Source organism: Pteropus vampyrus, unplaced genomic scaffold (assembly GCF_000151845.1).
Source record: "Pteropus vampyrus isolate Shadow unplaced genomic scaffold, Pvam_2.0 Scaffold348, whole genome shotgun sequence".
Lineage (NCBI taxonomy): Eukaryota > Metazoa > Chordata > Mammalia > Chiroptera > Pteropodidae > Pteropus > Pteropus vampyrus.
Window position 1 is genome coordinate 1,415,398 of NW_011889129.1, and position 13,687 is coordinate 1,429,084.

General features: G+C 44.8%; 1 protein-coding gene across 1 annotated transcript in view; it reads right to left on the reverse strand.

Moving 5' to 3' along the window:
- The window catches only part of SEC31B (SEC31 homolog B, COPII coat complex component), a 28,877-nt gene that overhangs the window by 10,680 nt on the left and 4,510 nt on the right, over positions 1-13,687 (reverse strand). Inside the window, exons 4-13 of the mRNA XM_011378844.2 lie at positions 8,771-8,966; positions 8,476-8,571; positions 7,387-7,530; positions 6,913-7,055; positions 5,955-6,054; positions 5,664-5,825; positions 5,003-5,137; positions 2,420-2,650; positions 446-520; positions 104-202 (exon numbers count right to left, since the gene is read on the reverse strand). Coding sequence (XP_011377146.1) covers positions 104-202; positions 446-520; positions 2,420-2,650; positions 5,003-5,137; positions 5,664-5,825; positions 5,955-6,054; positions 6,913-7,055; positions 7,387-7,530; positions 8,476-8,571; positions 8,771-8,966 — 1,381 coding nt within the window. The remainder of the gene's footprint in view (positions 1-103; positions 203-445; positions 521-2,419; positions 2,651-5,002; positions 5,138-5,663; positions 5,826-5,954; positions 6,055-6,912; positions 7,056-7,386; positions 7,531-8,475; positions 8,572-8,770; positions 8,967-13,687) is intronic.

Sequence of the window (13,687 nt, forward strand, 5' to 3'; positions counted from 1 at the left end):
CATTTCATGAAAGCAAAGCAAAGCAAAGGGCCAAAAAGGAAGATCCCTTAAAGGCAGGTCTCCTATGCTACCAAAGGTTGGGCTGGCTGGGCTCCTACCACACCTGGCTGCAGAAGGCCTGTTGTCTGTTACTGTTGAGGTCATCTCCCTTGGGCTGAGGACTCTCACCTAGCTCCAAGTCACTCTTCAACCACGTGGCCACCTATCGGGACAGACCTATGAGTACCACTCTGCCCCGCACAAGGTCGAACAAGGATTATGCTTTCTTCCCACCTCCAAACCCCACCAAACTAGACTATTTTCCTGTGAAAAAGCCCAACTCCAGGAGTTCAAATGTTCATATGTGCATTAGTCAAGCTCAAGAAGAGGTATTCTGAGATAGTTTCCATTGACAGGATTCTCTTCTCTCCATCAAGTACATATTTCTGATGTGAAAGTAGCTTACCTTCTTCTGAAGCTCATCTTTATTGTATCCTAATAGCTTTAGGAATTTCGTCCTGGAGTCTTGTTCTAAGGTCACCTAAGGAACCACAAAGCACAGAAGTCTCCATTAAATGAATGTGAATGACCCCCTCCTGCACAAGCTGGACATCTATGCCAGTATACCCTCATATATAGCTCTTTGTACTGCCAGAAGTACCCTACTGAAGCCAACACCATTTCTACCTTTTTCTCCCCAGATCTGATTCCTCCTGGGCTGTGGGCACAGTGTTAACAAAACCTATTCCCCGTTCTACATGAGAATTGGACCTTCCGTTGACTTCCTAGATCTGTTATCCTGGTAACCTGATAAGGGTAAAATGTCATTTATGTTTCTAGACAACATTGCTTGTGATTGGTAAATTGTATTTGGAATGGAATGATGTGAACTGTAAATAATTGATGTGGACACCATGCTCTGGGCTTCCATGATTGCAAGGACTCTTGCAAATGAACAGATCCCTGGCAGGGCTCTAGACATTGGCTCTTATGGGCATGAGGCTTCTAAGTCAGGGCAACTTACACACCTGCCTGATGTACATCTCATCTCCTTGCACCTGAGCTGTCTTCTGGGATCTGAAGAAGAGAACTCTGCACTGCTGCAAGGACTGCCAGAGAAGGGGGACACCTGACGCTGCCCTGCTGACAGGTTGTGCTTCCCGTCGCACTTCCTTCTGAGGAGACTGACGCTAAGTGAGACTACGGTGGTCTTCTGAGTCTAAGTATCTAGTTGAGAAGATGCCTGGTGGAAGGTGCACAGATACAGTAAACACAGTCAGCTTACTCACTTGAGACCCGAGTACTGAGAGGCCAAGCCTTCCTGAAGCCCTACCCTAACTCGGGTCTGCTGGTCTAGGCCATTCATTTATCCTACACTGAACCACAAATTCTGACTACCATCTTTCTCATAGTCTCTCAGGGTCCCCTCCTTCTTCCATGCTCTTCCCTTGGAAATGTTCCTCCACACTCAGCTTCAGGACCATCATGATGTACAGCTCACGGGTAGCTTTTCAACTGTCCTATGGGCACCGCCATGTGAGTAAAGGCTGAACTCCTGATCACTCCATTCTATTCCCACCATTCTTGTGCTATAGGAATAGCTACAGGAGCTATTACCTGTATCCTACTTATAAGAAAAGCATCATTTCTTACTCTTTTCTTCCCACATCTTTTTTATCTTCACTCTATAGTTGATGATCTTTCTCAAATCTTTTTCTTCTTCCCAGATTCCTGGTGTCGACCTTCAGAAAGTTCTACCATGTCTGAAGCACAGACCTCAAGTCCTTATCAGACTCCCTGGGACAAGGTCCTGTCCTTCTTTTTGCATTCTTCTCTACAATCCCAAAGATATGAATGACCCTCTCACTGTCTGTTCAGTCAGTTGTTTCTCTTTCTTCCTTCAGGCCTCTCCTCTCATTTACTCGTTTCCTTTGACAGCTATAGTACTCCCCCTGGGATCATAAGCAACTTGAAATTAAATTAGCACTATAACTGAGGTCCAGAGTAGAGTGGGACTTGAGCCCTGAGTCCTACCACGATGACTTACTTTGGGTTACTTTAAACAAACGCAAAGTGATATACTCTTCCAGCTAATCTTCTTCCCTTCCTTTCCATTCCTCTTTTCCCTTCCCATCACCGTATCTGCCCTTCTGCATGGCACTGTGAAAGGCTTCACCTTGGCTCTGGTAAAGTACCCGGAACATCAGCAATAGTAGAAAAAAAGGTAAATGTCACTTGTACTCAGCTTCTTTAGCTTCAAAGGGCCTCTGATGAAGATTTTGTGTCCAGAGGGTGGGTGATGTGTAGGAAAAATCTAACATGGGCTAGAACCTCTGAAATCTGAGTCACAGTGTGGTTGCACATCTCCTGGAGATGACAGAGGATGGAGTACCTGGCTTTGGGGAAACATTTCTGAGCCGCAAGCCTTCAGGCTTCCTACCTTCAGGAACTGCCAGAGCATCTTTTCACTTTGCAGTGACGCACACTGGATCTTGTTCTGACAATAATTCAGGAGAGTCCCTGATCTCAGGGCCTCTTGCAGCTCAGCTGACTGCATCAGGAATTTGGATTCTGTGATGACTTGACTGATGAAGACTAGGCGGAGGCAAGGCTGTGTTTCCTGATGGGCAGGGGTACTGGGAAGGACAAAAGTAACCAGCTTCCCTCCAAACTGGGGAGGAAAAACAAAAAGAATAAAGGTCATGCCTTCGAGCTAAAAATTCACACCACGTCAGGATGGCAGGAAAGGATGGCAGGAAAGGCTATATGTTGGTTAACTTCAGGAGATCAATCATAAGAAAACTCCCGAGGGTAGAATAAGATCAGAAATTGAGTAGCAAATGTGTTTCCTATACCAAAACCATCTCTGCATTTTTAGCACCATCAGCTTAGAACTTCGGTACATGGTATTCATTTTCTCATCTGTCCCGGTACCACCCTTCTCCCAGTTACCTGGACCAAACACCTTGACATTATCACAGTCTTTATACCCACTACAGCCAAGCAAAAACAAAATCTTACCTCTTCTTGTTCAATGTCTCTCATGCGGGGTCCTCTGTTCCATTCCCAGTGCTAGCACACCTAGATTGCTGGAATAGGTGGCTAGCCTCTAGGTTTTTTCCTCCTCCAATCCAAGCAGTAGACTACCACCCTATACCTGTTGCTACTCAGGATCTTGGAATGGTTTCACAAGGGCACAGGAGAGAGCTAAAGCTCTTCTGCCTGTTGTGCCCCAAATCCTCCAAAATTGGGGCCAGACCACTCCAGCACCTCTCTCCCTGCTCATTTATGTGATAGCTTCACACCCTCACCCCCACCGGGGGCCCAGTTCATTCAGTTTATATAAAGCACCTGGCACAAAGGCAGAGCTTAGTAAAGGTTCCCTACTCCAGCAGTTTTCCACCTTGGCTGTACATTAAAACTACCCGAAGAGTTGTCCAGAGTTGCTGGGCTATACCCCAGACAATAAAATCAGAATCTCTGGGAGTGGGACCAGGAATCAGAATTTTTAAAGTTCTTCAGGTTATTCCAATTGCAGCCAAGGTTGACAACTCCTGCTTTACTCCCCAGCTATTCACTATTTCTCTTCCTAACACCCACCTCCTTAATAAACTTTCCCAGGCAGAATTCTTCTCTTGACCCCACAGCACAAAATCTACACTACCAATTAGTGCTCAACAAAACCAGCTTATCTTTGAATTGCTATAGTACTTGATAGTTTGACAAAGTGTTTACATATATTCTTATCAGAGGTTCATGTCACTTTACTAACATAAGCTGGGCAGGTATTACCATTGTTTCACAGATAGGAACACTGAAGTCCTGAGTGATTTGCCCAACCACTAAGTGACAGAGCAATGATAAGAATTCAAGCCTCCTCACCTCAGAATTCTTTACTTCACTCCTCTTGAATATATTGGTCTTACCTCCTTAACAGAACTGTTGGTTCTGAAAACAAGAACCTCTACTTTTATTCATCTGTTTTTAATTCAAATCTAATATTTAAAGCATTGAGCCAGGTGCTTTAGGGCCTTGCTACTCCTCAAAAAGCAGCCAGGGCATTGCCTGGGAGCTTGTTGAAAAATCAGAATTTTGGGCCCTACCCCAGACTGAATGAACCCAAATCTCAATTTTAATAAAATTCTCAGGTGATTTGTATGCACATTAAAGTCTGAGAAGCACTTCTTTAGGGATAAAAATGAACAAGATGTGGTCCTGAAGGAGTCTATTACTTAGTAGGGCCTCCAGACATGTATATAAATAACTTCAGTACAGTTAGAATGTATCATGACAGGGTATAAATCTGAAATTACAGAAGTGAGGTTAAGCTTCACTAGACTTAAAGATGGGCCTCATGAAGGGGGTGGTATTTAAATGAGGGACCTTGGAAGGCTGCAGCAGGATTCAATGTCCTGGGAGAGAAGCTAAAGACTGGGATACAGGTGGAAGAAGCAGAGTTGGGGAGTTATTCATGGAACAGAAAAGAGTCATATTTAACTGGAGCACAGAGAACACATGAGAATAAAGTGGGGGGAAGAAAAACTAGGAAGGTAAGTGGAGCTCTGTGTACCTTTGGCCTTGAGCCTAATAAGGCAATGAGGATCAAAGGTTTTGAGCAGAGGAATAACAAGATAAAACCATTTTTTCTTTCTTTCTTTCTTTGTACTCCAACCCTTACATAGCTGGACTAACTACCAGTCCAGACACAAAAGGGTTAGTGAGAAATACGGTGGAATTTCAGGCAGTTTTCCATAACCAGGAGGTCTAAAGCAATCAATTCCTTTTAGACAAGATTGGCACAGTGAGCAGGTGAAAGGGTAGAGAGGGAAGCTATAGTAACTCTCTACTTGAGCAGTGAAGTGGGACCTGATCTGAGGCACAGAGAGCAGAAACAAACCTCTTACAGAACACAGCTCCATGTTGGGCACATGGCAGGCTTCACAAACATGCACGTACGCGCACACGCATACACACACACACACACACACACACACAACCATACACATACACATACTACACTTACAGCAAATGAAACACCTGCTGGCCTTCTCATCCATTTGGGGGTTTTTTTCAGGGGAGGTATCAATGATGCTTGGGCTGCTTGTTCTGGCACCTGCAATGGTGGGAGAGGCTGGCCTTGGCTGAAGGAAGAAGAGATCTGGGAGCAAAAGGACACCTGTATCATTGGCCTGACGTGGTGGCTTAGCCAGGCACTCTACCTACAAATTCTATTTTGGGAGGAATCCCTGAGATACCCAATCTGGCCCACAAAGGCTGGACTCCCATATTCCAGGAGAATAATAGCGAGGGTGGGATTCCCATGCAGTAGGCTTCCAAAAAGGTCTACAGTGGAGTGTGACACAAAATGGATCAATAGGAAAGAGGGAAGTAAGACAGTTCATACTTCCAAAATAACGGTCCCAGCATGGAGGTCCAATGTCCCTGAAATACCACAAAGAACATCCAAGAACAAAAATCAAGGTAAAGGCCTCCTTTGCATTATGGCAGGAACTTACATCCTCCCAGGAAGGTGGGCACTGGAGCAAAGGTGCAGCCCTCCCAAACCCAGGGCCCTGGCTTCCCACTCTTCAAGAGTCCTCACCTCTTCCCGGCCCATATGTCCTCTCTCCCTGTAAATTGAGACAATCCCTTCCCTCCAGCATTCTCCACCAAGCCCTTCAAACCTTGTCAACTTGTCTCATCTGCTGAACTTCGCAGCTCCTACCCATCACAGAGTACAAACTGATCCAGCCATCAAAGGAGGCAGCAGAGAACACTGGAGGGTCCCGAGGACACCACTGCACATCAAAGCACCAGCTGCTCTGTGTGGGTAGCTTATATACCACCTAATATGAGGGAACACACCATTAGGGAACCTCTGTCATAGGTAAGGCAGCCCAGAACACACAGTTGAAGCTGGATTCCCCTACCCTCTCATCTCCCATCCCAGCATGCTCACAGAAGGGCCAGCCTACCTCACTGCTCGCCAGGTCCCAACACAAGACCTGGTTGTCTTTGGCACTACTGAGCAGCAGCTCAGCATCAGCCTGGCTCCACGACACTGACAAGATCCCCCTGAAAAGGAAAGAGAAACCAGCATTTACTGAAGGCCTACTATGAGTAGGGTACCTTATATATCTCAAATAAATCTCATCCCTATAAAATGAACAGCCTGATTTCATTTTACAAATGAGGAAAATGAGGCTATAGAAAATTAAGGAGCTTTCAGTGGTCAAGCAGCCAGAACCCAAGGCAAATCCCAGAGCCTGTGCTCTACCCACTGTACCACTCTGCAGCCCATAGGTCACTGCAGGATGGCCTGCTTCTTTGTCCTGATTGTAGAGTAGGGACTATGAATCAGTATGAATCAGGAAAGCACTCATCTCAGTAGGTGCTTTTAGCCCAGGAGGGTAGTGAGGAACTAACTCTCAAAAGTCCTCAAGGAGGTATAAAAGCAACATGGCCTTTTAGTTGGAAAGAACAGACTCAGGCTGCTTTTTCTGTTATGAGCCCAAGAGCTATAGCTTCGGAGGCAGGCCTGTGTGCAAGATAGACAGGAACCAAGGTTTTTTTTTTTTTTTAAAGAAGTCTTGGAGGAGGCAACCTCATCACCCAAAGAAATGAGCATTATCCTCAGATCAGAGCCTGAGGACTCTCCCAGGGGAACTAAACACTGGCTCCAAATTTCTCATGACCCCATCCCCACTCCCACCTCTGGAAGTTAGATGGAATCTTAGGCTCTTCGCCATAACTTCTGAGTCTAAAGAAACTTCTCTTGATTGGGACTAGGACTGGGTGACTGCGTGTTCATTGGGATGGCTTTGAAGCCAGGAAGGATGTTTGGTAGCTAAAGTGAGGCATTCATTGTCTCCTGCGCAGGTCAGTTATGTTCCCACTCTCCACCAGGGATGTAGATGGGGTTTGAAATGCTACCTGCTGTGACTCTCTAGCACCTTCAGGGGCGAGGAGGCAAAGCGCAAGTCCCACAGCTGAATCACTGGGAGACGATCATCTTCTGAGCATAGCACCAACTGAGTGGCTATGTCAGGGTGCCAGGCCAGTCCTGAGCATTGCATCTGTGAATAAAGCAGACCCCAATGGGTGATGTAACCTGCCTCTTCTAGTTATAAACCTTTTATGTCCACTTGGAATGAGACTACTCTGAGGGCAGGTTTTGTGTCTCTTCTAGGTGACTGGGAATATCACAGCCATGAATAAATAAGGAGCATTAGAGGTCTCCAGCTCAGCTCTGTTTAGCTCACCTAAGCTTTCACTCTCATAGGAAATCTGCTGAACCCACATGTCCAACAGCTGAAAGCAGAACCCTGGCCTGGGCAAGAGCAGCTACAAGGACTAGAATGAGAGAGAAGCCAGGGCCCAGACCTGTATTCTGCCTCCATGACTCACCCTGTTGCTGTGATCACTGACTTTGATGATGGGTTCATTCTTCCTGAGATCCCACACAACCGCCTTACCACTGGGATGAGCAGAAGACAGAATGTGTTGAACTTGCCGGTTCCAAGAGAGTGCCTTGATGTCTTCTGGAGGCTGCTGAGGAAGGATGGGGGGAGAGAGTGGAGGACAACCTGTCACCTCCTTCTCCAAGAGACATCTGCCATTCCACTGCTCACAACCACCCACAGAAAGCCCAAGAGTAGACATGGATGGGGCAACCCAAACCAACAGTCTCAGTTGAATTTTCCAGAGAGGATCCTTTAGGGAACTGGTGTAGAAGCTGACAATGGCAGGCACACTTGGGTTTTACTCCTATCCCAAGGTGCTCCTGAGAGGATAGAGTCAAGATTTAAAAACAGCCCTTATATCTATGACAAAGAGAGAGGAAAAAAGGAAGGTGAGGGAGGGAGGGATACAAAGACACCCAAGATCCCCAGAGAGAGTGAAGCAGAAAGACAGGCCATTGCTACTTTCAGGGAACAAGGTGCTATCAAATTCATGCTTAACTTACTGCACGATAATATAAGCATAAGACAGAGAAAGTCAGGAAATAAAAAGATAGGCCCAGTTATAGACTGACAGGTACGCTCAGAGACAGAGAGACACAAGACCACCGACTGCATGGGAGAACCAGACAGAGACAAGGCTGATCTTCCCCACAAAAAGGACAGAGTAGATCTGGAAGTCGTGTCTTGCTCCCTCTCCACTGAGCCCAGAGCCCTACCGAACCCTACTGATAATAAACTGTACCCTCATTCCTTCTCTCGATGTCTTTTACTGCCTCTCTCTCCTTTCATTTTCCTTCCAGAAATCTCTAGGATAGTTAATGACCACAAACCGCCTCACCGCCACACACACCACCCCCCTCCTCCTCTCCACTCCTGATATCATCTGGCTAGTAGCTTATTAGTCTGTGGAGCTTTATTGCCCTCCAGTGGTAAAGGCTGAAATCTCCTACGCTCTGGCAGCCTCTGGAATTCAAGACTTTCCCTGGGAAAATCAGCTGGACACTCTAAGCAGCAGCCCCGGGAGCCTCCTTACCTGTGACTTGTATCCTAGGGTCATTGGTACACTCAGGTTATTCAAATCCCAAATGAAGATTTCAGAATCATTGGCTCCTGAGGCCAGGAGGTTGCCCTGTATGAAGAACACACCAACCCAGGAAAATATGAGAGCAGGAGAGGGGGAAAGAGACCCACATATAGGGCTGCCAAAGCCCATCCTGTAACAGCCTGGGAAGGACTCAGAGTTACAGACTGGAGGTCATGAGTGAATGCTTCCATTCAGATCTCCTGCTCTATGGCTTGGCTATGTCTGACCAACTGAAATGTAGTACCTGGAAAGGATTAAAGTCGAGGGCTCTGACAGCCCCTGTGTGCTTCTGCCTCTGGGCAATCACAGGATCCTTTCCCGAAGACAGGATGTGGGTCACATTGTATAAAGTAAGCATGCCATTGTCCCCGCCGCCTGCAATAACCCCGGAGCCTTCCAGAAGCCCACTGCCAAAGTTCCCCCAGATCAGCTTGTGAAACCTACAAAGAGGAGGAACTAGTATCAGCACCAACTCAGGTCAATGTCAGTAAGCAGAGGGTGGGCATCTTTGTCAGCCTCTGCCATTATGCAGGCAGGCATCCCTACTCCTAGCTGGGGACTACCTCCCTCATTTCCCAGACACAGATATCCTCTGCCTGGTCTTGTCCTTCCTCTGAAAAAAATATTCCATCTGTGTTACACTAGAAGCCAGGAGGCCACCGACTCAAGAGTTTTGTGGGGATGCCTTTTTTTAAAGTTAATATTATTGGGGTTATATAGGCCTAGTGATAAATACTTCAAATAGATTATTTCATCTAATCCTCACGACTCAAATAACAACAACTAACACTTACTGAATACTTATGTATCAGGCACTGTTTTAAGTGCTTGGCATGTATCAGCTGATTTACTATTCAACTATCCCATAAAGTGTTACTATTAATTCCACTTTCAGTTGAGGAAACTGAGGCACAGAGAAATTATGAAACTTCTGTATATATAGCTAGTAATTTTATCACCATTTGACAACTAGGAAATGACAGAATCAAGGTTCAAAGTCAGGCCCATTTTATTTTAGAGCCTGAGCTCAATCATCATTGAATACTGTCCTCTGTTTAGAGGAAGATCCAAACTTTTCTGTACCTGACTAGAAGCAGGTTCTCTAGATAAACAATTGCTGTCCCCTCTTCCCTCACAAACTGAAAGTGAGAAAAGACCCAAGGACCTCTCTACCCCATGCCTCTCCCACGTGGCTGGCCCATTGGAACTGCTACATGGCTGTAATGGGCCATCCCTAGAGACGAAGAAGCATGAAGAATAAACACATTGCTTAGGAAACACTTGTCTGGCTTTCTGAGAATGCTTCTAACAAGATAATGTCAATGTTCTATGCATAAAGGAAAAAGATGGACCCCCCCCCAGGGCCCCCTGCAGAGAAGTGTGGGTCCTCTGCAAAGCCTATAGAGAAGGTATGTGAAATCCCCAAAGCCTCATAGGTGGTTTGTCCTCCATTTCACAGCTGCTAGCCAAGAATATTTCCACAACCCTTCACAGACGCCAGATTTCACATCGAATGATGTCCTAAGATTCCCCAACTGAAATGAAATGTTCCCACACCCTAGGAACAATCAACAAAGAAATCGAGTGGGGTGACCAGGCAGGAACCTATTTGACTGGTCAGCAGAGCAAAACCAATCTGTCAGAAGTAAAGAGCTGAGCACCAGTTCAGACCAGGTCAGCATCTGAAGCAAACCAGCAGAGCTGACACAAATGGTAGCTCTAGAGCTACTGTCAGAAAGGCTATGTTTTCTGAAGTTGTGCTGATCTTAATAGAGCAGAAGAATGTATACCATACTGGCTCAAGAGGCTGCCATTCAAGAAGAATGTATACCATACTGGACTAGAGGTCAGTGTGGGCAGAGGACATGTCAACAGAGTGGCTAGAGAAGTCCATAATAGGTCACACAGGAAGCAGAGGGAGGTATGGCCAGTGAAAAACTCACATGGAAATGGTAGAATAGGTGCAGTGATCTCAGTACGGACAGAACACATGAGATACAGACTAGAGTAAAAGGTACCTGAGACCTCAAGGCGGTGCAAGGGAGGTAGGGGAGGTCACCAAAGGGTTTGAGAAGAGGGCCCAGTTACTTTAGAGTTGCCTAAATGCAGAACACAGAGTGTGGCAAAATGATTTTCTTTCTGTAAACATGTAAAAAGTACATTTTTATTGTTAGCCGCTTGTGAGGGTGACGCTGGAGCCTAAATAGGATGAGATACAGAATACCTGGGAGAGTGGGAATACCTGGGACAAGTCAAGCAAGGACGGAAGAACTTGATTATTCAGTGAACTCAAGGCGTGTCATTTCTGCTCTGCAAATGGACAGGAGACAAGAGATAGGGGGGTATGTGTGTGTGTGTGTAAGTACGTGTGTAGAGAAGAGAGCACACGTGAGCATGTGAACAAATGTGACAAAATGTTAACAACTGATGAATCTAAGTGAAGGTATATGATTGTTCATTGTACTATTCTGCAACTTTTCTATGTTGGAATAGTTTAAAAATAAAGAGTTTTTTAAAGGTGGCCTTTGGCCTGAAAATACAAAATAAGAGATTTAAGGGGAAGGTATAGGGAGAAGAATTTGTATGAGAAGGTGGAAACTTTCAAAACATAAGAATACGGATGGAGTTCTCTGCTAAGAAGTTTCCAAGATAATGATGACAACGGATGGAGACAATATGACAGCCAGCACAGAATGATGGGTGGCACCTAAATAAAAAATAAGTTCTTTGAGTCCTACCCTGACCTTGTAAAGCAGAATTTCCAGAGACAGGTCCTCAGAATCTACATTTTTAATTAGACTCTCCAGGTAACTCTTAACAAGCAGCCCAGGTTGAGAACCACTGTACTAGATATATCAGACTGCATACCAGCCTAAACAATCGAGGAAGATGTTGAATTCATAAAGAAGGAACCAGCCCAAACAACCAGCTATGCTTCAGGCAAAAAGTAAAAGGCAAGGCCAAAGAGAATAAACTGAGGCCTGTGAGATCAGAAGGTCATACCAGCTAAGATCATCTGAGGCCAAGCTTTAGCTACCTTATGATTAAGTATGATGTGCTGTATAAATTCTTGCTCCTGTAATTTATGTACTGCTCTTATATTTTGCTTTCACTTGCTTAGAAAGGTTCCCTTTGAAAAATCCCAGCCTTCTGCTGATGAGCTAAAGTGGAATAAGTTTTGTCCACCTCCAGAGCAAAATAGCCGAGGAACTCCAAGTTTCCTGAAGTCACAGAGCAGTGAAGGCGGTGCTCCGAACTGAAGAATGAAGACAGTGGAGTAGAGCAATGGCTGTTTGAGAGAGCTACTTTTCTTAATGCATAGTAGGCACCAGACCACTAAGTGCCTACTATATATCTCAAATTTACAGCAGAGAAAACGGGGCCAGAGAAGTTAAATAACATGCCCAAGAGGACAGTATATGTCCAACAGCAAAGCCCATGTTCCTTCTACTCTCACATCTTCTAGAGAAGGCAAATCTTGGAAACAGGAAAACTAAGAGAAATACACAAAGTGATCTTTTTCTGTTTGGTGTTATCCCTTAAACAGCCACCCAAAGAGAGGTCAAAGGGCTCCCAAAGAAGCTAGAACTGAGATAAAGGTACTGGAAGATAGATCATCTACTTTCTCTATATTATTAGAAAATGAGTCAGACAGATTACAGAGGCCACTCAGAGATCTAGAACCTCAGTGTAGACAGAGGTGGAGAACAGCAGGTCACGTACTGGCCTCTGACATCATTCAAACACAGCAGCTCAATTCAAAAGTCAATACATAAACAATGTATTATTCTCCCAGAAATCTTTCTTCTTGAGTGAGATTCATCTAACAAAGCAAACATCGCTTGCTTCAGTGCACATGCTAATCCATATTGATTCTGATTGCATCCAGGGACATTTATCCATGCACTCTGTTTAGTCTATTCACAGATTTAGGCTGTCCCTTATCTATACCTATGCCAGTGTTTCAGAATATTTCTCTTTCAGTCAGGTATTTCTAAAAAGATATTTCTCTGATGCATCATGGATTGAAGAGATCTTCAGGATTCAAATGTGGTTGAGGCATGGGCCCGGTGAAAACGTCAGGCAAAGGAAACGGGAAGATTTTGAAAAGTATGTTTAGTTAATAATGAAGAGACACAGGAAAGAGTTTTTTTAAAAATAAAGAGAAAGGACAGAGACTGAGCTAGAAAATGAAAGGGAAGGAGAGACTGAACATACTTGAATTCAAGCTCAGCAAGTTCTTAGAAATTGTCTGGTACAATCTCTTCCTTATACATAAGTGAGGAAACCTAAGACCACTGACAAAGTCACATAGCTTAGTCAAGGCTGCAATCCAACATAACTGTGCTTTCCAGTAAACCACGCAGTAGATGACACGGGAAAGAAAGGAAAAGAAAAGCAAGCGAGCACAAAGCAAAAAATGAGTAGCCCTCTTCCTACTCTGATCTTCTTGGTCAATAGACAATGACTTTTGAGCAAGTGACCTAACCCAGGCTGGAACAGAAAGAAGTGGATATCTTAGACCCTGGGGTGTTTAAGATGATTTCTTCATAAAGACATCAACAGGATTCTGTCAAAGGTAATTTCTTAGGTCTTTGGGAATGAGAACCAATCTCTGGAAACAATTACAGAGGTGGAAAAAGAAAGTAGATATGAACACTATCTACAGTGTTAACTGTGCATTTATTTTGGTTATAGCCCTTAAATCCTGGCAGGGTGAGCAGGGTATGAGGTGAAGAGGTGAAGTTCCTGACTCCCACATTCAGCACCAACATTTCGAAAAGGTTCCCTTCAACCAGTTGGCTGCAAAACAAACAGACCATCATCTTTTAAAAGCTCTTAAGGCACCGAGACTAACTGAAGACTATAACTGACTGAAGTGGTAGATAGAATGCTCAGTTTGGTAACACACAAGTTCCTGATATCATTCATTCATTCATTCAACTAATATTTATTAAGCACCCAACGTCAGGCATTGTTCTAGGTGCTAGAGATACAGCAGTGAATAAAACGGGCAAAAGTCTCTGCCCACGTGGATCTCAGGATTCAGTTTCAAGGTTTCTTAAACAATTATATTGCCTCATTTTTAGAAACTCAGCCCTAAGGAGTCACTACTGTGCTGAAGCTGCCGCTCAGCTGGTCAAGTATAAGAGCCATTGCC